Source organism: Ursus maritimus, unplaced genomic scaffold, assembly GCF_017311325.1.
Source record: "Ursus maritimus isolate PB19 unplaced genomic scaffold, ASM1731132v1 scaffold_5, whole genome shotgun sequence".
Taxonomy (NCBI): domain Eukaryota; kingdom Metazoa; phylum Chordata; class Mammalia; order Carnivora; family Ursidae; genus Ursus; species Ursus maritimus.
This window is the reverse complement of record NW_024426663.1, coordinates 43,701,872-43,729,256: the sequence shown is the minus strand read 5'-3', so window position 1 is coordinate 43,729,256 and position 27,385 is coordinate 43,701,872. Positions and strand designations below refer to the sequence as shown.

Here is a 27,385-nt window from a genome sequence, read left to right as displayed (position 1 = left end):
GGGTTGTGGGCTTCTTGATTTTTCAGCCTGCCTTCTGGGGGAGAGGCCTGCCACGCTGATACTCAGGCAGCCCTGTTTGGGTGGAGTCTCCGTGTCCCATGAGAGGGGGGATGGGCACATTGTGAGCCGGTATTTCCAGGCTTTTGTTCTGCAGTAGCCAAATCTCAGCCTCTGTCTCAGAACACAGGGATCGCGGACTGTTCTCCACTGAGCTCTTCTTAACTCTGTTTCTGTTGGTGCTGCTCAACCCTGCAGCATCCCGGGATGTGCGCCCCACACCCGGCGTCCCAGCCCTCACTTCCAGGGCCGGCGCGTCTCTGTCCTTTGTGTTTCTAGCACCGCCAGCCGCCAGCCGCCCCCTCGTGCTCCTGGCTCACCGGTTTCAGTCTGTTCTCTCGCGGGTGCCTCGGCGAGTCCGCCCGCTCCCCCGTGCTGGTGGCTACCGCTTCCCGGCGCCCGAATGGGGAGGCTCCCGTTTATCTTCCGATATCTGTGCGCAGTTTCACGGCTCCCTGCTTTGTACCTCAATACTCAGCGCTGGAGATGTTCATTTGTAGAGATCCAAGTGTATCTTCCTGCGTCTCAGGCTGATTCCGTGGATGTTCAGGCTGGTCTGGTACCTATCCAGCTCGAATCAGGGGACCGGCTGAAAAAGGGGTCCCCTACTCCTCCGCCATCTTAACTCCTCCCCCACATTAAAATAGTTCTTAAAAACAAATGGAAAGGGAATGGTTTTGTTACAGTCATGGCTATATATTTATATATTTTTACAAATTGTTAGGTAATGGGGAATGTTGTGTATGCATAAATGTGTGACTCATCACGGTAGACGAGGACCCCATGGGTTATTAAATCAGAAATGAAGGGCACCTGGGTGCCTCAGCTGGTTGAGCATCTGACTCTTGGTTTCTGCTCAGGTCATGGTTTGGGGTCATGGGATCAAGTCCTTCGTGGGGCTCCACACTCACTGGGGAGTCTGCTTGAATTTCTGTCTCTCTCTGTCCCTCCCCCCCAAAAAAATAAATAAATCTTTAAGAAATTAGATCAGAAACGAGATACTTGTATATGTTGAACGGTAGAAGCAAGCATTCCATCAGCTTGGCTTAAGAGTACAAATAAGCTGGCCAAGTTGTTCCTTCTCCACATTCACAAAGGTACACCCTGGTTAAGTTTGCACAAACAGGGTGGGGGAGGATGAGTTTGCCTAGGTCCAAGGAGTGACCTAGTTGCGTCAAGCAAGCATTTATCCTCTGTAAACTCAGAAAGCCATGTGTTTATATCCTAGCCTCAACCCCTTCCTTACCCAATGACATTGTCCTGTGACTCCCCTCTCAATAACCTCTTTCTGGTGATTTGATTTCTAGGTGTGTGCAGGGTAGCTTTGTCTTTTAACATAAGGGCTTTCTACCTAGATTCTTGCCAGGCATTGGCCAGGCCTTGGTTAATAAGACCTATAGGAGCAGAGGGATAATTTAAAAATTACCTGAAGAAATCCAATTAGATTTGAGTTCCTTTGAAGGAACCTTTGGAATGTCTTTTTTAAACTATGCTAGCACTTGAGATTTAAGGTGTAATCATGCGTAGCATGCAGTTTACACCTTAATTCACTATGAATGTATCATTTTTCATAGACCGCACACATAAGCTGAGGTGAGAGAAAATTAGAGTTCTCAGTGTTTGCTTTTATTTTCCCAATTTATGATACATGCTGACTCTCCTGTTGCTAGAGGAATGTATTATTAACTTAAGTATCAGAATTAGGTCGTGTCTCCAGATTTCTCTGATAAAATATACCATGTCTCTGAGCTGTTCACATGGGACACAGAGTATATTTCTCCAGCTATTTTAATCTTATTTGAAAACCTGAACTTGGTTCAGGGAAATGCTCTGAAATAAAACACTATCTGCCTTGTAGCTCTATCCTTTCTTCTCAGAAGGAAGAGACAGTGATCACATCTGACTGAAAGATCTCCTGCTACAGTTGAAAGCTATTTGTTTTTATTCTGTCTTGACGCTGAGAGCAGACTGTCGTTATTTTCTATTTAATACTCTTGAAATACTTGACAATTGCTAGTAGAAACATTTCTAAGTTTCTCTTTTTGACATTTTACAGATCCCTTTCTTTAAACTTTCATCCTCTTTATCAACATTTTATGTCCCGCTTTTGACCACCCATTGAGTGGTATATCTTTCCCGCCTATGCTCCATTGCTGTTCTCAAATAAAAACATGACCAACATAGAGGGAGGATTAAAGAACATGGCCTCCTTTCAGCTTTTTCTCTAAAATGACAACAAAGGCACAAGAATGTGACTTCTCAAACTTAGAATAAGTAGTAAGAGCACAGGCTTGAGAACCAAACTACCTGGGTTTAAGCTCCTAATCTGCCACTCTACTAGCTGGCTGTTCTTGGGATGATTATTTAACCTCTCTGTTTCGTTTCCCTCAAGGGTAAAGTGGGGATGGTAAGTGAGATTCCTCTGACTCTGAGCGTTAAGTTAATGTAACCTATATGAAGTATTTAGGACTATACCTACAAATAGGAACTATAAAAATTGTATCTCGATTTCAACATCAGAAGTTGGCTGTGTGCATCATGACCCATACTAGAAGCTAATTTGGAATTCTAGATACCCTGCCAACAGTAACTTAAAGCCCCAGCCCATTACATTGTCATTTTGAGATGAACCTGGCATTTTTCTCTTGATATAAAGCATGAGTATATTAGTTCTTATGATTCATTCTTTAAAATCAACATCATCCCCGTATCTCCTAGGCCCTAATTGTCCTAGCTCTTTAAGTAGTTATCGTCACAAGGGAAAATGGTGTTTTTTTTTTGTTTTTGTTTTTGTTTTTGTTTTTGTTTTGTGGTGGGCTGTAAAGTGAACAACCATCTTGGATTTCCAAAAAATGAGGCATTTCTAGGAACATGGGATTTTTACTGCAAAAACTGGGAATGTCCTGAGCAAACCAGGACGGTTGGCCACTCCAGCTATAAAGATACTACATAAGGTGCAGGTAAAAGGGAGAAAGGAAAAAACAGTAGTCCTATTAATACCACCAAATAAAAAAGAATTCTTGGTGCAAATATTCGCCGAGGATCTGAAGGGTGAGATTGCCCTGAAATCATTCATTCTAAATATCAGGCATCGGGGCTTCATTTTTTGCTATTACCATCGTCTGTGGGACATACTGCTTCTCCTTCATTCTGTGTTGTGTTCTCCTCTGATCATTTTTTGCCTTGTGTTTTTCTTTTAGGTCAACTCAGATCAAAACATACTCTTGGGATAATGCCCAGGTTATCCTGGTTGGGAACAAATGTGACATGGAAGACGAGAGGGTCGTCTCAACGGAGAGAGGCCAACATTTAGGAGAACAGCTTGGTAAGTGATACGTTAACAAAACACAGAGCTTGGTCATTATTTGCAACACTGCACAGAGTCAACCTAATTGCTAGGACGGCTTAAAGAAGAGACTTTCAACCTTGCAGTAGAAGCCAAGATATCCTCGGTAAGTAGTAAGTGGGTTTCCTCCCACTTTGTGTGGTACTATGAGAATCCGAGCATAATTACAAAAGCAAAATAACCAGAATGTTAATCTAGTATAAGGTATTCGAATTCTCATTTCATGAGAAACACAGGCTGAGCCTTGCCTGGTATTTCTTCATTGTTGTTTTTTTCCTCCATATACAGCATCTTGCATTGAGTGAGCATTTTATTATCATGTGTGATTGTCGTCCGGTTTCTTTTGGAAGTTTAGTAGCACAGGATAGGTCACAGTATAGATCCTGGGACATCACTGACAGGCCTTGCTGCTCTTAAAAACGTCTTTGAGACTCCATCTCCTCATCTCTCAAGAATATCATGACCCAGGCCTTCTTTACCACGTTTTTGTAGATAAAACTAACCAAGGTAAGAAATGGGTATTAGAGAGCTTTAGAAATCACATAGCCCTTTTAAACAGAAAACATTGTATCTTTAGAGAAAAATACTGGAGTGAGTAGAGTAGAGTTTTGGTGCACAGGAGGGAATCGTGATTGAGTTATTAGTTCAGGGCCTTTACACTGAGCACCTGTGATACGCCCTGTACGGTGTCAGATATCACGGGGCGTACAGAAACGTATGATTCATTGTCCCTGGGCTCAGGTTGCTTTCGGTCAAGTGAGACATCAAGAGATCCACAGAAAAAAGCAGAAACAACCAAACAACAAAAACAGGATAATTATCTAGGAGGTAGATGCCAAGGGGAAAGCAACAGGGGAATGGAGGCAGACCGGAAGAGAGGTACCAGGAGGTGTGGGAACAGAATGGGGCAGGAGGCAGGTAAAGCTCAAAGAAGATGGGACACCTGGAGAAAATATGTGTGGAATTGAGCGGAACAGCTAGAAAGAGGTGAGTGATGGGAGGACATAGAGATCATCAGGGTTAAATGCCAAGATAAGGCCTGAGTGGACCCTAAAAGAGAATAGAATTTGAAAATCACAAACAGGAGAGGAAGATTTATGAATAAAGGGCACAGTGGAGCAAGGACATTGAGAGGAGAGTGAGAAGAAAAGTTGGGACCTAGTGTAATACTACTGAAGTAGAGAGCGGATTCGAGGAACAACTGAAGCCCCAGAGCAAAAGAGCTGGAATTCTTTTTTTTTTTTTTTTTAATTACTATGTTCAGTTAGCCAACGTATAATACACTAATTTTTGATGTAGTGTTCAACAATTCATTAGTTGTGTATAACACCCAGTGCTCATCACAACACGTGCCCTCCTTACTCCCCTTCACCCTGTTACACCCCCGCCCCCGAAACCCTCAGTTTGTTTCCCGGAGTCCAGTCATGGTTTGTCTCCCTCTCTGATTTCTTCCCATTCAGTTTTCCCTTCCTTCCCCTATGATCATCTGCACTATTCCTTACATTCTTTTCTTCTTCTTCCTGCTTCTCTTCCTCCCCTTCTCCCTCCCCCTCTCCTTCCTCCACACACAACAGAGAACATCGAGGTATTCTTAGCAGGGCAGAGTCTGGCTCTCCAGCCTTTTTGGCCAGTACCTGCAGTGAGAAATATGTTCAAGCCAGCAACCCAGTGCATACAAATGTACGGAGAGAGAATGAAACAGAAGTTTCACGAAGTAGGTTTACCCTTACTAGATGAGATGTATTCAGATGTTTTTCTATCCAATTCCCTTTCTCCTTCTATCTTTTAATAGTGGCCTCACCTACTGTTGATTTTGGGACCTAGTGATGGGCCTCAACCTACAATTTGAAAAGCACCGCTGTGATGAAACTTTGAGATCAGTCTGCTGGTCCTGGGCAGCACCTATTGGAGAAGCACAGACCCTCTCAATGGGTCACAATTGGGTCACTCTATCATGTGGTCATCCCATAAAATAACTGTGCACAGTCCATTCTGAGAGCTTGAACATTTCCTTGTGACATCATCACGCTCATTAGACTAAAGGCTGTTACCCGGTGACCACAAGAACACTTCCACCAAATGTTTGTGAAACTGCCCATGAGAAGTCACACAGCTGATATCTGGTCTCTCTGGTTGCTCTTGAGCCTTTAGCATTTCATTTATAGGGGCTGTCCCATTCTATCACTTTAACAATGTTTTTATTGAAAATTCTAAAAAACTTGGCAACTCTTAGCAAGTCAAGGTATTAGGATTGGAGAATAGATCTCCAAGAGAGAAAAGAAACCTAGGAGAGGGTCGGCAGGGTGTCTTCCTGAAAATATCTCCTTTCCCTGTATTTTCTTCAGTAGTCAGACATATGGCACATTGAGGGTGGGGGAACTGCTCCACAGATAGAAATTGTCTCTCTCTATATAAATCTGAAAATTCTTTGGTTCAAACAAAAATGGATTGAAGGCAAACAGTGTTTAATGTCACCAGTACAAAAGAGCCAGGTAACTGCATAAATTCCTCACTACTTTAACAAATTACTTGGGTGTTCAGAAGAGCAGGTTATGGAAGGGAACATGAGAATGATGGGAATGACTCAAGAAGGTGACCTTCTTAGAACGAAGCCTGGGGCTGGCATCAACACGAACCCTGTTCATGCAATGCAGAGCTGTAAGAAAGTCCCTGAAATTGTGAGGCAGAAATGTTTTAGGATCCTGTGCAAGTTCTTCCAGTGGTTTCTAATTGATTTTTTTTTCTCTCTATTTAATATAACCCAGCAGTTGTCATAGCAACCAACACTTGTGCATTCTTAGAGAGTCATTTACCTCCATTAATGTGGTTTGTTCTCATGACTGCACACACTTCTACAAATGATCATGAGAGACCATTTGTATGGAAATAACCCACTCTCAAAACCTGAATGTAAAGATTTTAAAGGTCTTTGCTTTATTTTTTAAAATTACTAGTGAAACTCCATTGTCCGGAATTCCCTTACATAGACACAGAGGTTGGGCACTGTTTTTGTGTGTGTGTGTGTTTGTTTTTTTATTATGTTAGTCACCATACAGTACATCATTAGTTTTTGATGCAATGTTCCATGATTCACTGTTTGCGTATAACACCCAGTGCACCATGCAATACGTGCCCTCCTCCATACCCATCACCAGCCTGTCCCATTCCCCCACCGCCCTCCCCTCTGAAGCCCTCAGCAGGCACTGTTTTTTAAACATTTCCACATTTTAGTAAATGGTTGAAAATAAATGTTCTATCAGTCTGCTTACAATTAATTCTCCATTGTGGATAGTTGCACCCATATAACATTGGCTAATCCTAGTGAGGGTATTTGAAGGAACTGAGCTGTAACTCAGCTCTTTAAAATCCTTGTATGGTAGTCACCCTTGTCAGTCCAACTTAGTTCACCAAGCATTTACTCAGTGTTCACAGTGTGTCAGCTGCTGGTAATACCATCCCTACCTTCGAGCAACAAATACAGAACCTGAGCGAGCCTGTACAGACAATGAGTGTTTTCCTGGCCTTCCCTTTCCTCGTTGTCTGTTCGATTTCGCCCTTCGGTTATGTCCTCCTTGTAGAACTTGGCCTTCTTGGCTTCCACTGCACGATGCCCTCTGTTCTTCTCCCTCTCCGGCCATCCATCTGTTTGCTTGGAAGACCCCTCATCTTTCTCCTTCTTGCACTTTGACATTCTTTCCGAGGCCCAGCCCTCTTCATGATCTTCCAGCCACTTCCCTGGTAAGAACTGCTGCCACAGACCATGGCAACCAAATCTTTTTTTTTAAAAATGAATTCCACTACAATTAGCCTACAGTGTTATATTAGTTTTAGGTATCAACACTTCCTACGTCACCCAGGCTCACCACGCAAGTGCATTTCTTAATCACCATCACCTGTGTCATCCTTCCCCCACCTGCCCCCCACCTTCTCTCCAGGAACCATCACTTTGTTCTGTAGTCTATAGTCAAGACTGTTTGTTGGCTTGTCTCTGTTTTCCTTTGCTCATGTGTTTTGTTTCTTAAATTCCACATATGAGTGAAGTCATATAGTATTTATCATTCTCTGACAGACTTATCTCACTTAGCAAAATACTCTCTAGCTCCATCCATGTCATTGCAAATGACAAGATTTCATTCTTTCTATGGCTGAATAATATTCCACTGTGTGTGTGCATATATACATACGTACACGAATGTACACACATACGCATCACATCTTCTTTATCCGTTTATCTATCAGTGGACACTTGGGGACTTCCATAAAATGGCTATTGTAAATACTGTTGTTAAAATAAGGGTGCACGTATCCCTTCGATTTGGTGTTTTTGTATTTTTTGGGTGAACACTCAGTAGGGCAACTCCTGAATGGTAGGGTAGTTCCAGTTTAACTTTTTGAGGGGCCTCCATAATTTTCCCCAGTGGCTGCACCAGTTGGCATTTCCCCCAACAGTGACAACCAAATCTTGTTCTCGTCCTGCCCTCTCCCTGAAGCCGCAGGCTCCTCTGTCCTCTTCCCGCCAGAGGGGTGCACGTTTCGTGCGCCTGCGGAGGGCGGTTCCGTAACCACGTGCAGCTAAATCGGCCGAGGTTCTTGCTCAAGTGCACGTCGTCAGCCCAACACAGTCCTGCTGTGTTACAGTTTCTGAAGCCGAAGCCCAGGAATCTACATTTTTAAGAAACTCTCTCTTTCACACAACACTAATTTCAGAATGCTGGCTTAGATGGTGGCAAGTATTTGGAGAGGATAGAGAATCGTCTCCAGAGCTGAACGTTATCCTATAGCTCATATTATTCTTTCAGTGCATGTTTTTAACATCTGCTACAGATGCATGTACCTGTAACAATATACAGGAAAGTTTTAGATTTGTATTTTATCTAAGCAACAAATTTATAATATGACAATAATCTAGATATATGTACAGTATTGTAACTTAAGCTTTAAAGGTAAAACGGTTTAATATTAAATGAGAAAAAATAGAAATAATTAATATTTTCCTAAAATAGAAGTCACTCAAATAGAAATAAGAACAAATAAATTTATGGAGGGGAAGGGATTTATAGTGCCTTGAAATAATAGATGAAAGGATATTTGAACTATTTTTGGAAGCTCTGAAAGGGCAAAAAGTACAGAAATTCTGAAGTTTGCCAAAAATGTAGTCAGAGAAACAAAGACTGCAGATAAAAAAAATTGAGAAGTGATTTTTTTTATAAATTATTTGTAAGGATCCAGTTTTGAAATGTTCTTAATTTGCATTAATATTTCTTTTAAGTCAAATAATAGATACTTACTCTCTTTTACTCTTCAAACAACTGTCATGATATTATGTGCATGTATTACTAAATTCCAGACGCATCTTTCCGTCTTGTCCAGCACAAAGACGCCATGGGGATTTCTGACAACTATAAAATATGTTAACACTTGGCCACTTTTCCAATCTTTAAAATTTGCTTCTCATCTTGCCATTGTGATGACGTATTGCGTTTTGATTATCCATCTGACAGATACTTATTAAACACCCACAGTGACATCAGGGAGTCATAAAATATGTATTTTTCTGTTCTGAAGCTTAACATGTGGTCTGTATATCAGAAATATAATCAAATATCATGAATATATAAATTAAGCAGCTGGAAAACATCAAAACAAGTGTAATTTGAAGAGTGGAGGAGGGGCACGGAGTTGTATGAGTAGATAGTTGCTTCTGTTTTGGGAATATGAAGACTGACAAAATACATTCTGCCTGTGCCCTGAAGCACACTGATCCGATGAACACCGGCTTAACCAGGCCCTTCAAGGGAATAATCTGTTGAAGTAGAAAGAGGTAAATTAAAGACAAATAAATGGAAAAGGGTACTCCTTCACATCACTAAGACTATACTAAAGGAACTGACTGGGTGAAGGCAGGATATATAATTATTTCTTAAAAGGTCTAGATAAGTCAAGGAAGATCCACCATGGCATTTCTGTCGCATCCAGGATAAGAATTTAGGCACGTTGGTCATACTGCCTCATATGCCTGATATCACTGGTAGAGACAAGTTAACTGAGGTGAGAGGACCACCATTATAACTCATTCAGGGAGGTTCTACGTCCTTGGATTTCAGTGGCAGTGCTTCGGTTTCCTGCTCAGTCTGCACAAAGCCAGGGTTGCCTACCTTGAGAATTCTGATTCTGGGATCCTCTAATCTGCTCTGCTCCTATGAATCCTTTAGGGGCAACCACTCTTGTCTCTTACTGCCAACCCAGGAAAGAGAAAGCAAGGCAGGAATTGTAACAAGAAATCATGTTGCCATGGGAACCATGAACTTGTGGATCCACGTGGTCTGACCCTAAGCAGCCAGATTCTCTTCATGTGTTTCTTATTGAAGATAATTATAATAGTAGCCTCATACCTTCTCTGATCTCTAAGCTCATTCATGAATCACTGTATCCTTAGTACAACCTTGACGTACAGAATAGGTCTTAAATGAATTTAGTTTTCTATTTTACAGTTCAGGAGGAAATTGGGTCCTATATAATAGTAAGCCTATTAAAACTCTGTTCCTGGATGCCACAATCTTCCTGTGATCTACAGACTTCCACTGGACGATGCCATAAAGTGACTACATCCTTGTTAAGGATACATTCTCTTAAATGCAATCTCACCCAAATATGTAATTTCTCCTTTCAACAAATGTCCATCTTTCTGGAGTCTCTTCCAACGTTAGTTTATTAGTTTATTAAAAGTGGAAAATTCTTTAGTCATTCTGTGCTTTATAACCTCTGAAAATTCTTATTGCCTTACTCTTTGAGCCTTAAAACTGACAACTGAGACAGCACTAAACCATACAGCAATTTCTTAGTACCTTTAGAACATCAATTTACAGGGGTTCCTGGGTGGCACAATCAGTTAAGCATCCGACTCTTGGTTTCGACTGAGGTCAGTGTCTCAGGGTCGTGAGATAGAGCCCACAGGGCTCTGTGCTCAGCATGGAGTGCTTGATTTTCCCTCTGCCCCTCCCCTGCGCCTCTCTCTCTCTCTAAAATAAATACATCATTTAATAAAACACCAATTTACAGCATCTGTAATCAAAACCACTTAAGTTCTCTTCTAAATAATGAGAAATCAATGTATTATGGAGCGTGCTATTGTCTTGATTGTTCGATGCGCTGAGAGGGCCACATCAGAGTGACCTGAGGCCAAGAATAACAGAGATGAATTAACTCCGAAGTCACAGATGGGCCTCAGAACACTGACGGGGTCTTCCTTTTTTCTTCAGAAAACTCAAATCAGGCAAGACCAAAGCAAGGAGAGGGAAATAAATCTAGAAGATGGAATCTAGAATAGGTGTTCTAAAAAAAAAATCTCAGTGCTCAAGCCATATCCAGGCCAATAACTTGGGGTCTCGAGAACAGGACCCAAATATTTTTTTAAATTACTTCTGTTGCAGCAGTAATTGACATATAACATCATATTAGTTTCAGGAGTACACCATAATGATTTGATAGTTGTATATATTGTAGAACAATCACCACAAAAATTGTAGTTAACCTGTTACCCTACATAGAAAAATTCTTTTCTTGCAATGAGAACTTTTAAGATCCACTCTCAAAGCAACTTTTAAATAAAAGTACAGCATCATTAACTGAAGTCATCATGCTATACATTGTGTTTCCAAGACTGATTTATTTCATTACTGAAAATTTATATATTTTGTCCCCCTTCACCATTTTGTCCACCGATCACTCCCGGCCTTTGGTAACCATCAGTCTGTTCTCTGTGTCTATGTGCTTCATTGTTTTTTAATTTTTTTTTAATTGAAGTATAGTTGACATGTAATATTACCTTAGTTTCAGGTGTACAGCATAGCGATTCCACAAGTACATACACTGCCACACGCTCACCATTGTAAGTGTAGTCCCTGTCCTATGAAGCTATTAGAATATTACTGATGATATTCCCTGTGCTGTGCTTTTCATTCCATCACTACTTTACTTTATAACTGAAAGTTTGTACTTTTTAATCCCCTTCACCTATTTCACCTCTCCCCATGCCCCCTGCTCTGACAGCGAGAGAGGGAACACAAGCAGGGGGAGTGGGAGAGGAAGAAGCAGGCTCCCAGCGGAGGAGCCCGATGTGGGACTCGATCCCGGAATGCCGGGATCACGCCCTGAGCCGAAGGCAGACGCTTAACCGCTCTGCCACCCAGGCGCCCCTCTATGTCACCGTCTTGGACCAAAACCCAACTGTATTTCTTTTAAGTCTCAGGTTATTCCAAGACATAGTCATGTTTGAGAACTACTAATGTACAGGGAAAAACAAAATAAAACAATAACAACAAATGGCAGAGCACTAAAGAGCCAGCAGAAGGAAGTTGTGCTTTATGATGCTTTTCACAGTTTGCAACCTTGCTGCTCTGCCTCAGGGGGCTGGTCCACAAAGCTGGCTTCCTCCTGACACCTTACGCACTACCCTAGTCTGGCCCCCCGTGGCCAATAGTTACAACACTTTTAATAAGGATTTTCGTGGTCAGAAGAGCAATATAAGGTTACAGAACGGTATATAATTAGTGGGTCCAGTGAGAATTTCGCAAAGTGTGGTTGGAATTGTATAATGAGTCATTGAGTTAAAACAAATGTGCTGTAGATTCTCATCCCAGAGTGCAGTGGGGTCACCTTAAGAATTTATTTCTTTGGGGGGACTGGAGATAAATGCTTTTCTGAGTAATTTGGGAAATCACTACAGTATTGTATTAATTCATTCAGTCATTCAGTGTAATTGAACACCACCTATTGGCCAGGTGCTGTGAGCAAAGCAACAGTATGACCAGTCTTCTGCCACCCCCCACCCAAGCAGATTCTAGTCCAGTGAGGGACAAAAGACCATATATATTGCCATAAAAGAGATGTGACTCAGTGTTAGAAGAGCTTATAAGGTAAATATCCCCTCTCTGAAGACTGGGAATGGTGACATTGAGGAGATGATGTTTGAACCAAGTCTTGAAGTATAAGTAAGATGCATTAGGTGGACAACAGATGACTGTCCTTCTAAGCTGAAGAAACAGATCTGGAGAGATCTAAGGCTGGGACAGCGGGCACACCATGAAGAGCCTTTTTGTAGGACTGAAAAACTGGGCTTCATCTTCTAAGTGCTACAGAACCAGTGCTATGTCTTAAACAGTTGGGTGACATAAAGATCGCATTTCATTTTTGACCATTTACCCTGGCAGTGGTATTTAAGATCAGCCGGGGTGCAGACAGAAAATGTTAACACTTACAGTTTTTGCATATGAATACTCATACATTTTTTTAGTTCGCTTTTATAATGAATCACTCCAATAGTACATTATAATTCATAAATATTTCTATATTAGTGTCAAATCTTATCTTTGTTTTGCTTTTTTTATTGAAATATATTAGACATACAACACTGTAAATTTAAGGTGTATAAAGTTAATTTCATATATTTATACTATATTATATTGTAACATGAATGCCATTGTAATGATAATTAACACCTCTATCACCTTACATAGTCTTTTTAATAGTTGGAATAATGAAGTTCTAGTGTCTTATCAAGTTTGATGATTATAGTACAATATTGTTACCACATTTACTGTGCTGTGCATTAGATTTCCGGGGCTTATTTACTACCCGTTGTAAGATTGTACCCTTCAGCAACATCTTTCCTATTCCCCAATCCCCATCCCTTAGTAACCACTATTTTATTGAGTTTTTACAAGTTTGGCTTTTTAGATTTCCACACATAAGTGATAGCATACAGCACTTAAATTTGTCGGACTTATCTCACCTAGCATAATATGCACAGTGCCCATCCATGTTCTTGCAAATGGCAGGATATCCTCTTTTCTCACTGAATAATATCCATTGTGTATATGTACCACAATTTCCATATCTTTTCATCCATTGATGGACACTTAGCTCGTTTCCGTATCTTGGGAGTTGTGAATAATGCTGTAATAAACATGAGAGTGCATAATATTTCTTCAAAATTCTGTTTTCATTTCCTTGGGCATATACCCAGAAGTAGAATTGCCGGATCATATGGCAGATCTATTAGTTTTGAGGAAAGTTCATATTTTTGATATTGCTGGGACCAGTTTACATTCCTACCAACAGTGTGTGAGGTTTTCCTTTTTTCCATACCCTTGCCAGCACTTGTATCTCTTGGCTTCTTGATTATAGCCATTGCAACAGACGTTGAGATCTTTTCATAGACATTCTGGCCATTTGAATGACTTTGGATAAATGCCCATTTCTTAATCAGATTTTTTTTATTGTGAGTTGAGTTCTTTATATATTTTAGATATTAGCTCCTTATCTGATAGATGGTTTGCAAAATACTCCTTTCTGTAAGGTGCCTTTTCATTGTGCAAATTGTTTCTTTTGCTGTGCAAAAGCTTTTAACTTTGAGGTGGTCCCATTTGTTGAATCTTGGTTCTGTTGATTGTGCTCTGGGTGTCATATCCAAAAAATCATTGCCTAGACTAATGTCGAGACATTTCTCCTCTACGTTTTCATTTAGGAGTTTTATAGTAGCAGTATAATGTTTAAACTTTTGATTAATTTGAGTTAATTATTATGAGTGGTCTAAGATAGGGGTCCAAATCTGTTGAAGAGACCATCCCTTCTCCACTGGGTGCTCTTGGCTACCTTGTTGAATATTAGTTGATCATGGAACCAGGAATTTACTCTTGGCTCTTTATTCTGTTCTGCCAGTCTATGTGTCTCTTTTTGTGTCAGTACCATACTGTTTTTATTACTGTAGCTTTGTAGTGTAGTTTGAAATCCAGATGTGTGGTAACTCCAAGTTTTGTTCTTTTTCCTGAGGATAGCTGTAGCTATTCAACGTCTTTTGTAGTTTCATACAAATTTTAGATTTTTTTCCATGAAAAATACAATTGCTGTTTTGATGGGAATTGCACTGAGTTTATAGATAGCTTTGGGTACTATGGCCATTTTAACAATATAAATCTTTTCGATCTATGAACACAGGATGTCTTTCCATTTGTTTGTATCTGCTTTGATTTCTTTTAACAACTTCTTGTTTTTATTTTACAGACCTTTCACTTTCTGGGTTAAATTTATTCTTAGAATTTTATTGGCTTTCACACTATTGTGAATAGGATGATTTTATGTATTTCTTTTTCAGATGTTTCCTCATTAGTGTATAAAAATTCAAATGATGGGGGCGCCTGGGTGGCATAGCAGTTGAGCGTCTGCCTTCAGCTCAGGGCGTGATCCTGGCGTTATAGGATCGAGCCCTACATCAGGCTCCTCTGCTATGAGCCTGCTTCTTCCTCTCCCACTCCCCCTGCTTGTGTTCCCTCTCTCGCTGGCTGTCTCTATCTCTGTCAAATAAATAAATAAAATATTAAAAAAAAATTCAAATGATGTTCTATGGTGATTTTTGTATTCTCCAACTTTACTGAAATTGTTATTTCCAACAGTTATTTTGGGTGAGTCTTTGAGATTTTTATAAACAGAACCCTCTCCTCTGCAAATGGCATCAGCTTTACTTCTTCTCTCCTGATGTGGATGTCTTATAATTTTTTGTGTTGCCTGATTGTTCTAGGTAGACCTTTGAGAACTACACTGAGTAAGAGTGGTGAGAGTGTGTGCATCCTTACCTTTGTCTGATCTTAAAGGAAAGCTTTCAGTTTTCTTCCATTGAGTTTTATAATGTCAGCTGTGGGTTTGTCATATGGCCTTTATTATGTTATGTTCCTTATATACCAAAGCTGCCAATGTTTATTATCATGAAAGAATGTTGTATTTTATCACATGCTTTTTCTGCATCTATTGAAATGGTCATGTGGTTTTTCTTTCATCTTATCATTATCTATTACATTTTTTAATTTGCATATGTTGAACCATCTTGCTTTCCAAGGATAAATCCCATTTGGTCATGGTTTATAATGCTTTTTATGTGTTCTTGAATTCAGTTTGCTATTATTTTGTTGAGATTTTTCACATTTATATTCATCAGGGATATCAATTACTTATTTAATCTCAATACATTATTAGTCTGGTCAGATTTTCTATTCTTCATCAGTCTTCGTAGGTTTTGTTTCTAGAAATTGATCCATTTCTTCTGGGTTATGTACTTTGTTGTGATATAATTGCTCATAATGGTCCCTTACAATCTTTTGTATTTCTGTAGTATCAGTTGTAATGTCTCATTTTTTATTTCTCAAGTTATGAGTCTTCTATCCTTTTTTTCTTGGTCTAGCTAAAGGTTTGTGATTTTGTTTATCTTCTCAAAGAATCCTGGATGGAATTCTACAAAGTTTTCACCTCCAATGAGTGTCTGTCCTGCTTTGCACTCTAGTTTCACTTGTCCCCATTGTGGCAAGTGGGAGTGGGGCAAATTCACCAAATGCTTTGGATTCTCAGCCCCCTTCAAGGTCCCATCCATCTACTTTCTGATGTATGAGTGGGTAGAAATCTCCTGGGTGTCCTGGTGTAATGTCAGAGGCACTTTTTTTTAGTTATGAACATCCAATTCATAGTAAATAAGAGGGGAGAGAAAAAAAATGATTCACAAAGCTGATGTCATGATGCTGACATCACTCTTTCTGAACTTTTTTTTAACTGGAAGAAGTGTACTATTTAAAATGTTTGGAGACCCCTGATTAGACGGTGAATTGTTGAGGGAAAACAGGAAGCACATGCACACATTGGTCCCTTAAGTCAAAATGTCTGAAGCTGGAGTACAAACCTGAGTGTCTTAGCTATTCAAGATGATTCTAATATACAGCAGAGAACCCCTGATTTATATCCTCCATATGTGTCACCTGAGTGTGCTGAAGGTTGAGAAGGACAGATCTAAACTGAGCAGTGAAAGTGGGGATGCAAATGCAAAGACAGCTTTTTAAATTTTGAGGCAATCGAAAAAATAACACTTGGTGAATGTCTGGATTCTGGAGGCTGAGGATATAGAAGAGTCAGAGATGATCTTAGCTGCCTGGCTTGAGTAATGAGTTGAAGTCCTCATGTAGCGAGAACCTGGGAGTAGAATCAGCATGTTAACCTGCAGAAGGGGAAAAACCTGGAAAGAGGCAGAGAGAATGGGGATACTTGGTGGAGAACCAACCATAGGGTGAATGGGACAAGTCTAGTGAGCAAACATAAAGAATTAGTCTTATACTGCAATCCTGAAATCCATACTTTTAAAGATAACAGAAAATTACTGTTCAGATGCAAATAGCCACCCTTTTCTATGAAATTAAATGGGGGAGGAGGTTGAGTTGCCGTCATTAGATGTATTTTTGTATAACATGAGAAACCGCTATGAGAAAGTAAAGCAAATTCTAAGATTTGGTCATTGTGGCTATGTCAGAATTGTTCATTATAGCTAATTTCAATTCATGGGCTTCATTTTTTTTGTTTGTTTGTTTATAATGTTAACTTTATTTATTTTTTTATTACATTATATTAGTCACCATACAGTACATCCCTGGTCTCTGATGCAACGTTCGATGATTCATTAGTTGCGTATAACACCCAGTGCACCATGCAATATGTGCCCTCCTTACTAGCCATGACCAGTCTATCCCATTCCCCCACCCCCCTCCCCTCTGAAGCCCTCAGTTTGTTTCTCAGAGTCCATAGTCTCCCATGCTTCACTCATGGGCTTCATTCTGACCGAAAAGTGTCATTGCTGAGGGCCACTTATTTTTTTAATAATAATTTTTTATTATGTTAGTCACCATACAGTATATCCCAAGTTTTTGATGTAAAGTTCCATGATTCATTACTTGTGTATAATATCCAGTGTACCATGCAATATGTGCGTCCTTAATACCCATCACTGGCCTATCCCATTCCCCCAGCCCCCCTCCCCTCTAAAGCCCTCAGTTTGTTTCCCAGAGTCCATAGTTTCTCATGGTTCATTCCCCCTTCTCTTTACCGCCTTCCTTCTTCCCTTTCTTCTCCTACCGTTCTTCCTACTTCTTATGTTCCATAAATGAGTGAAACCATATAATTGTCTTTCTCTGCTTGACTTACTTCGCTTAGCATTATCTCCTCCAGTCCCATCCAAGTTGCTGCAAATGTTGTGAAATCGTTCATTTTGATGGCTGAGTAATATTCCATTGTATAAATGGACCACATCTTCTTAATCCAGTCATCTGTTGAAGGGCATCTCGGTTCCTTCCACGCTTTGGCTATTGTAGACAATGCTGCTATGAACATTGGGGTGCATATGGCCCTTCTCTTCACTACGTCTGTATCTTTGGGGTAAATACCCAGTAGTGCAATGGCTGGGTCGTAGGGTAGCTCAATTTTTTTTTTTTTAAAGACTTTATTTATTTGACAGAGAGAGAGACAGCGAGAGAGGGAACACAAGCAGGGGGAGTGGGAGAGGAAGAAGCAGGCTCATAGCAGAAGAGCCTGATGTGGGGCTCGATCCCATAACGCCGGGATCACGCCCTGAGCCGAAGGCAGACGCTTAACCGCTGTGCCACCCAGGCGCCCCTCAATTTTTAACTTTTTAAGGGACCTCCACACTGTTTTCCAGAGTGGCTGTACTAGCTTGCATTCCCACCAAGTGTAAGAGGGTTCCCCTTTCTCCACATCCTCTCCAACATTTGTTGTTTCTTGCCTTGTCAATTTTTGCCATTCTAACTGGCGTAAGGTGGTATCTTAGTGTGGTTTTGATTTGAATTTCCCTGATGGCTAATGATTTTGAACATTTTTTCATGTGTCTGTTAGCCATTTGTATGTCATCATTGGAAAAGTGTCTGTTCATATCTTCTGCCCATTTTTTGATTTATTTGTTTCTCGCGTATTGAGTTTGAGAAGTTCTTTGTAGATCTTGGATACCAGTCTTTTATCTGTAGTGTCATTTGCAAATATATTCTCCCATTCCGTGGGCTGCCTCTTAGTTTTTCTGACTGTTTCCTTGGCTGTGCAGATGCTTTTTATCTTGATGAAGTCCCACATGTTCAATTTATCTTTTCTCTTGCCTTTGGAGATGTGTCATGAAAAAGGTTGCTTTGGCTGATGTCGTAGAGGTTGTTGCCTGTGTTCTCCTCTAGGATTTTGATGGATTCCTGTCTCACATCGAGGTCTTTCATCCATTTGGAGTTTATTTTTGTGTATGGTGTGAGAGAGTGGTCAAGTTTCATTCTTTTGCATGTAGCTGTCCAATTTTCCCAGAAGAGACTGTCTTTTTTCCACCGGATGTTTTTTCCTGCTTTATCAAAGATGAGTTGCCCAAAGAGCCGAGGGTCCATTTCTGGGTTCTCTATTCTGTTCCATTGGTCTATGTGTCTATTTTTGTGCCAGTGCCATGCTGTCTTTGTGATCACAGCTTTGTAGTACAGCTCGAAATCTGGCATTGTGATGCCCCCAGCTTTGTTTTTCCTTTTCAACAGTTCCTTGGCAATTCGGGGCCCTTTCTGGTTCCATACAAATTTAAGGACTATTTGTTCCAGTTCTTTGAAAAATGTCATTGGTAATTTGATCGGGATAGCATTGAAAGTGTAGATTGCTCTGGGTAGCATGGACATTTTAACTATGTTAATTCTTCCGATCCATGAGCATGGAATATTTTTCCATCTTTTTGTGTCTTCTTCAATGTCTTTCAAGAGTGATTTATAGTTTCTAGAATATAGATCCTTTACGTCTCTGGTTAATTCCGACATAATGTATGATTTTTGGTGCTATTCTAAATGGATGAATCCCCTAATTTCTCTTTCTTCAGTCTCATTGTTCGTGTATAGAAAAGTAACTGATTTCTGAGCATTGATTTTTGTATCCCGCCACCTTACTGAATTGCTCTATAAGTTCTAGTAGTTTGGGGGTGGAGTCTTTTGGGTTTTCTATATAGAGTACCATGTCATCTGCGAAGAGAGACAGTTTGACTTCTTCTTTGCCAATTTGAATATCTTTTATCCCTTTTTGTTGTCTGATTGCTGTTGCAAGGAGAGCCTACAGCGAATATCATTCTCATTGGGGAAAAGCTGAAAGCCTTTCCCTTAAGATCAGGAACACGACAAGGATACCCACTCTTGCTGAGGGCCACTTATTACTGGGGCAGCCATGCCGGAAAAGCATGAGCAGTCCTGGTGGTAGGTCCTCCCACCTTGGACATTTAGTAAAGCTTTCTTTTTTGGTTCATACCTGCACTGTTGCCTCCAGCCACCCCACTTTAACAAATAATGATGCTTTTTTCCTTCAATTTTTTCATCTCAACCCCTTGTCCCTATGAAAATAATACCGTAATTAAGCCAGGTTGAGGGAGACAGAAACTATAATGAGGAGGACAGCCTTGCCCTGAAGTCTATTTTTAAAACTCAGACCACCTATTCCAAAAAGTTTTGATTCTTTTCTTCAGCAGCTTTTAGAGATTTATTTAAATCTTAAGTGTAGTGTTTATTTTCATTAATGGGAATTTCCAACTTTTAGATTCAGCAGGGAGCCCCAACAATGCTATTTAAAGGCTTCAAGTACCTGTCTGCACACAGCTGTCTGCAGAGAAGCACTGCCATCTGACTATTATTTCCACTGGCTCACGTTCTTTTTAGCTACGTGTGCCCAGGAGGTATAAAATAAACCAGCAGGGTATATTTTAATGGCTTTGGGTTGGTTTAGGTGTGGCCATACTCATAGGGTGGTACAGGAAGGGACCTGTACCTCCGCTGGTCCTTGTCTCATTGGAGCTCTCCCATTCCTGGTAACTTTTGACCTCCCATTATTTCATAACCTATGGACATCCACTGTCTTTGCTGGCAAGTGCAATGTCCTCCCCGGCAAATTTCTGTTTCTTATGAAGGAAGCTACCATGCATGCTCGTTTGCTCGGGAGAGTCTCCATTTATGTTCGTTGCCCAGTGTAAGGATTAATAACAGCCCCTTTCAACCTCATCAGTGACTCAGGTTGGATGATCAATTTGATGTTCTTCCATCCCGGGATGGGACACCCATGAAGCAGCTTTGGGTAAAACACTCCTGTTTCTCACTGACTTCTGGGTTCGGCACACTGCTTCTCTTCTAGACCTCCTCTCTACCTCACCCTCTCCAATTTCCTAGTTCATGAATCCTCCAGGCTTTGGCAAGTCCCTCTTTTACTCATTGCTCTCTTTAGTCAACCCCATTAACCTAGGCGATCCTTCTTATACTCCTTACTCCTACAGATCTCTGCCAACACGTACTTGGTCTCTGGGGTATCCCTATCACCCACGAGCCCAGATCCTTCAAGGGCTGCCCAGATGCTGGACATGTTCTTGATTGACAGCGCCCAAGTCCCACTGCTGTCTACCATTTGCAGATCAAAACTTCTCCTCTAACCAGTCTCAAATTGGCTCTCTCCTGCCCCACCTAACAAAATGGCCCATTTCTCATTTTTCTTACCTGAATTCGGCTCAGAACCAGGACCCTTCTCCTTTTCTTAGAATCCTTCAAGCTGAACTCTATTCCCATTCACATGAACTTGCAAACCTATTATATGAAATGTTTAAAAACCCACACAGTTCAATGTCACAGAGATCTGTGTAAACTGGCTTTGTTTTTTATTTGGTTTTTAAAAACAAAAATTGCTATTATTCATGTTACTTAACAATAAAATTAAAGTCTGGTATAAGAAATACAAACTGTAAAAAAAAAAAATACAAACCGTAGCATCTGGGTAGAATGTAAGTTTTGAGAGTTAAAAGAGCTAAAATTAAGGCAGATTATTTGTTCATGCTGAATTGTGAAACACACAGTTCGGGAATGAGGCTGGCAGAGGGTCAGGTCTGTTCATCAGCCCTGCGCACTTGCCAATGTTCTTTCCTTTCTCTCAGGGCAAAACGATCAGAGCTGGGAATAGTAAGAGAACAAATCACTCTAACCAAACTCACAAGGGACTGATTTCTAATTAAAAATGCCTTTTATTATTTGTACTGAGAAATGTAAATGTCATGTAGTTGGTAATATTCCTGTCAGGTAATCAGTGCATCCTTTGACCAATAGTAAAAATACCCTTAGGAAAGGCGTTCAATTTCATAAGGCTTCTCAGTGGCCCTAGATCAAAGAAAAGGGAGTCCAGTAACGTTCACTCCTTTATTCCTTACTCTACTGAGTGCATATTCTGCGTCAGGCCTCTGGCACTGAGGGAGTACGAGTGAGAGAGACAGTGCTCCCTCACCCCAGTGGAGATGAGGGGGCAGGCAAACCTGAATACCCACGCTGCTGGATACAGGCGTTCTCCTATCTCCTTCGATCACCTTGGGCAGTAAGTACTCTCCATCCCAGACTTGCCTTTTTCCTGACTCATGTAGATCAATTCCCTTCTCATTTGATGGTACATCTTGGAAATTTTATAATTCGTTAGACCACAGCTAAGAAAGAGATCCAGCCCTCCATGTTAAAAACTTGGGAGACACCTTAGTCCCTTAAAGAATTTTGGGAAATGACATGCTGTCACCAGCAAGTCACTTGTTAGTCCTACCTGGAAATGAACTACTTGTGCAGATGATTAATCTCATGCTTTTCGTGGTTCGTTCTTAGTAACTTGATTCTCAGTGGGTAACTTTTTCTTGTCTCAATGCCAGATTCCAAGGATACACTCTCTTGGGTGCCTCTAGGAACCTCTTTCCCATCCAAGTACAGAGTAAACCGTGATGTTTTATCCAGGAAAGTCATCAGAAGTCTTCCATAATAAGTCTAAATACAATACCTTAGTGCTGTCTCTTTTGCCTTTAGTTTTAACTAATTGACATTAACCTGGATTGACTTTATTTGACAAAGAAATGGCTGTTCTAAGAAGACAGTTTAAAGATTTAGGATTCTTCATCTCATCTTCTGCCTTAAGGGCTCAATGAACAAATCAGCTGCTGGCTATTAGAGACATGGTTCCTTTTCCAGAGAGGAGATTTATTAAGAAATGACTTAATTACACCTTTCAGCCAATAATTTGTACAAAGCCTTCACATGCTTTTTGTATCTACTCTGGACAACTGGGCTGCATTACCATACAAAAGAGCTAGATTTAGACTTTGAGGAGAATTTCCTGACTTTGAGAATTGGGAAACATTAAGACATATTAGAGCAGATAAGAATCCCCAAGAACATTATTACGAAGTTGACAGCTATCGTTCGATAATGTTGGAGTGGGGGCACTGTTGAGCTTTAAGCTTGTAAAGAGGTTAAGAATGTAGGCTTTACAGCCCAACTTCAGTTGCTGTTCTGTTTTACCAAAGAAAGGCCAAATCAACTTTTTTTTTTTTCTAAGCTGTAAAAGTAAAAAATGGGGCTTGTCCCAGGATTAGGAAATCAGTGCAAAATGCCTAGTACAGTAGCTGCCCTTAGTATGTGCTAAGTTATACTGAAGATTCCGCAACCTTGGATAGCACAATGAAACCTAATTAGTTTGGGCCCTGTTAATTGAAAGTTTATTATATTATTTGCTCTCTTTCATATGTATTCCTCATAGTGAAAATAACCCATTAATTGACAATGCATAAAAATGTTACTGTAAATTGAAGTCCTATGCGTAGAAGTTATTGACAATCCATTTTTTGATAATTTTTGTGAAAAATTTATTGACAATTCATAAAACTGGAAACCGTCTTCCTTATTACTGAAAGCGTATTAAAATGTTACAGTAGTAAGGGGATATTAAACTGATTTAAGAAAATACACTTTTTAAACACGTAGCAGCTATTTGCATCTAAACAGTCTGCCAATCGTAAGTGATCCTTATCTCTTCATTAAAACCTTCACTTCTCAATATGAGGTGCTGAAGTGTAACAACCCTGCATTTCTTCAAATATTTCAGAAATGTGTCTTTCCTCACAGTTGAATAGAAGTGGTTTAAATTATGGCATAATTTTTCTACAGGACAGAAACAAAATGATAAAACGTCAAAGTCTGTGCTTGGTAACCACACCCCAAAACACACATACACGCTCCCCAGCAATAGTTTGGCTGAGAAAATTGCTTATAGGTTCGGTCACTTCCTAACTATAAAAAAAAAGGAAAAATTGATTCTCTTTCAGATTTCCATTCCCATTCCAGCCCTTCCCCCAGCCAATTAACGGCAATCAGTGCTTTAATTAGCCAACATCTGCTGGACACCTGCTCCTGCCTGGCACTGTGTTAAATACTGCGTGGGATACTGCTGGGATGCACAACTAATTGGGGAGCAAGTGCCCCTAGGACGAGGGTGGGGGGAGCCAGGCAATGGGAAATGACTACTTACTGGATACAGTGTCTATTGGTAATGAATGTTCCAGAATTATTGGTGCTACTTGCACAACATTGTGAAGGTACTAAAAGCTACTAAATTGTACACTTGAAAATGGCTACAAGGGTGACTGGTAGCTTAGACAAATTTTACACCTCACAGAAAACAGCAACCAATAAGTCCCGAATACCCAGAATTAGAATTGGTAGGGAGCAGTGCCTGTCCAGTGCAGGATAGAGTCATCAAGCAAGACCTTACAGATGAGTGACAACCCAGCCAAGTCTTGAAGTTCATCAGCTCAAAAATGTATGATATAAATAATTACATAAGTAAAGCTGCCAAGTGTGAGATTCAAACACAATTTGTTTAACAAAGGTCAAGGACTATACTCTGCTTTCTCTTGAGTCAAGAAGGCCTTCTCTGTGTAGCTTCTGTTTTTTCGCTGTGAACAGAGAGGTGGGTGTCAAGAAACAGGAGTTCAAGTGGAGAAGAAGGAAACCTAATACACTATTGATTGGAATGTAAATTGGTGAAGCCACTATGGAAAACAGTATGGAGTTTCCGCAAAAAATTAAAAATGGAAATACCCCATGATATAATAATTCCACTACTGGATATTTACCCCAAGAAAAATCAAACACTAATTTGAAAAGGTATATGTACCCCTATGTTTATTGCAGCATTATTACAATAGCCAAGATCCTGAAGCAACCCAAGTGTCTATTGATAAAGGAATGGTTTATAAAAAGTTGTGGTATGTATGTATATACATACACACCCAATGGAATATTACATATATATATATATATATATATACACATACACTACACACACACACACACACCATGGGATAGTACTTAGCCATCAAAAAGAATGAGATCTTGCCATTTGTGACAACATGGATGGATCTACAGGGTATTATGCTAAGTGAAATAAGTCAGAACAACAAATGCAATATGATTTCACCTATATGTGGAATATAAAAAATAAATGAATAAAAAGCATAATCAGACCTATAAATATGGAGAACAAACTGGTGGTTGCCAAAGGGGAGGATGCTGGGGGGATGAGCAATACAGGTGCAAGAAAGGCAGAGACAGAAGCTTCCACTTTTGGAATAAATAAGTCATGGGAATAAAAGGTACAGCACAGGGCACATAGTCAGTGGTGCTGGAATAGTGTCGTATGGTGACAGATGGCAGCTACATCTGTGGTAAACATAACTTAATTGCTGCATCACTATGTTGTATACCTGAAAGTATTGTAACACTGTGGGTCGAATATACTCAAATTTTTAAAAACATGACTGAAACTTGCATTTCATGTCAAAGAGACAGAAGTGACAGAAGGTGGAGCTGGAGAGGGGGCCGACCTGAAGTGGGCCAGTTGCAGACACACAAGATACGCTGCCACAAAGCCCCTCAGTATTCCAATGGTTTTTCAATCTCTTCATTTTAATTGAATAAATTTGAAATGTATTTTAATATAATTGCAGTTGTAACAATATTTATCACATTTCCTAATTATAGTACCGTATTGTCTCTGTCTATAACACTAGGCATTAGATCTCCAAAGGCTTATTTACTACTCCTTATAAGCTTGTACTCCTAAACACTATAAATCTTATCCCACTCATCCCTTCATTCCCTGGTAAACACCATTTGTTTTTTACAAGTTTGATTTTTTTTTTTTTTTAGATTATACATATGTGATAGCATGCAGTGCTTGTCTTTCTCTGACTTATCCTACTTAGCACAATGTGCTCAAGGTCCGTCCATGTTGCTGCCAAATGGCAGGATGGCCTCCTTTGTCATAGCTGTACAACAGTCCGTGGTTTATATACCACATCTTTATATCCATTCATCTCTTGCTGGGCATTTGTTTACATATTCTGACTATTGTGAATAACACTGTAATAAACATGGGAGTGTACATATCTAGTCAAAATCTTGTTTTCATTTCCTTTGGGCATATACCCAGAAGTGAAAGTGCTGGATCATATGGTAGATGTATTGTTAATCTTCTGAGGAACTTGCATGTTGTTTCCCATGCTGGTTGGACCAGTTTACATTTCTATCTACATTGTATAAAGCTTCCCTTGTCACCGCATTTTCCCAAGCACCAAGTCTCTTGTCTTCTTGACATTAGTCATTGTAACAGGTGTGAAAGAATATCTCATTGTGGTTTTTGCATTTGCTCAATGACTAGTAATGGGTATCTTTTTATATGCCTTTTGACCATTTTGCTGTCCTCTTTGGAAAAATAATTTTTCTGGCCTTAATTTGTTTCCAAAGATTTTATTCATTTATTTGAGAGAGAGAGAGAGCATGTGCATGTGCACACAAGCAGGGGGAGCAGCAGCGGGAGAAGCAGACTCCCCACTGAGCAGGGAGCCCGATGTGGGACTTGATCCCAGGACCTGGGATCATGACCTGAGCTGAAGGCAGACGCTTAACTGACTGAGCCACCCAGGTGCCCTTTTCTGGCCATTTTGAAATCAGATTGTCTTTTTGTTATTAAGCCTCAGGAGTTCCTTACAAATTATGGATATTAACCCTTTATCTGATTTATGTCTTGTAAAAATGTTCTCCTATTCTGTAGGTTGTCTTTTCACTTTAACTGTTTTGCTGTGCAAAAGCTTTTCAGTTTGAGGTAGTCTGATTTGTTGATTCTTGCTTGTGTGTGTGTGTGTGTGTGTGTATTTGGTTTTGGCACCACATAAAAGAAAATCATTGCCAAGACCTATATTGATGAGACTCTTTCCTGCATATTCTTCTAGGAGTTGCATGGAATCAGGTCTCATGTTTATGTCCTTGATCTGTTTTGCGTCGATTTTAGTGAGTGGGGTGAGATGGGAGTCCATTTTCATTGTTCTGCACGTGTCTCCCAATTTTATCCAGCACCATTTGTTACATAAACTGTCCTCTCCCCATTGTGGGTTTTTGGCTCTGTTGTCAAATATTAGCTGACTATACGTGCTAGAATTTAATTCTAAGCTCTCTATTCTGTCCTTTTGGTCTGTGTATCTATTTTTGTGCCCATTACACAGTGTTTTTATTCCTGTCTTTGTAGTATAGTTCAAAATCTGGAAGCGTGATACCTCCAGCTTTGTTCTTTTTCCTCAGTATGGCTTTGACTATTTGAGGTCTTTCATTGTTCCAATTTTAGGATTTTTTTTTCTTACTTCTATGAAGATTATCTGTTATTTTGATGGGGATTGCATCAAATTTGTAGATGGCCTTGAGTTCTGTGGCCATTTTAACAATATTCATTCTTCTGAACCGTGAACACAAGACACCTTTCCATTTATGTCTCAATTTCTTTCAGCAAACTTGTTAATTTTAACGTATAGATGTTTCACTTCCTTGCTTCAATCTACTCCTAAGTAGTTTACAGTTTTTGGTGCTACCGTGCATGGGACAGCTTGCTTTCTCTTTCAGATACTTTATCAGTAGTGTAAAAAAAAGTGAAGCTGGTTTCTTTCTTGATTTTATAAAATGCCACGTTACTAAAACTGTTGATTAATTTAAATTTTTTGATGGATTCTGGGATTTTCAATATAGAAGATCTATCATCAGGAAATAGCAACAATTTTATGTCTTCCTTTCCCATTTGGATGCTTTTACTTCTTTGTCTTGAGTAATTTCTCTAGCTAGAACTTCCAGTACTATATATTTTACTGGTTTTTTGAGTATAGTTGACATATTATTAGTTTTAGGTATATAGCATAGTGATTGGACAATTCCATACGGGACTCAAATGCTCACCACCGTAAGCGTGGTAACCATCCGTCACCAGACAAAATTATTA

General features: G+C 40.0%; 1 protein-coding gene across 1 annotated transcript in view; it reads left to right on the top strand.

Moving 5' to 3' along the window:
• Positions 1-27,385, top strand: part of RAB3C (RAB3C, member RAS oncogene family) — a 250,068-nt gene that overhangs the window by 200,377 nt on the left and 22,306 nt on the right. Inside the window, exon 3 of the mRNA XM_008691395.2 lies at positions 3,258-3,382. Coding sequence (XP_008689617.1) covers positions 3,258-3,382 — 125 coding nt within the window. The remainder of the gene's footprint in view (positions 1-3,257; positions 3,383-27,385) is intronic.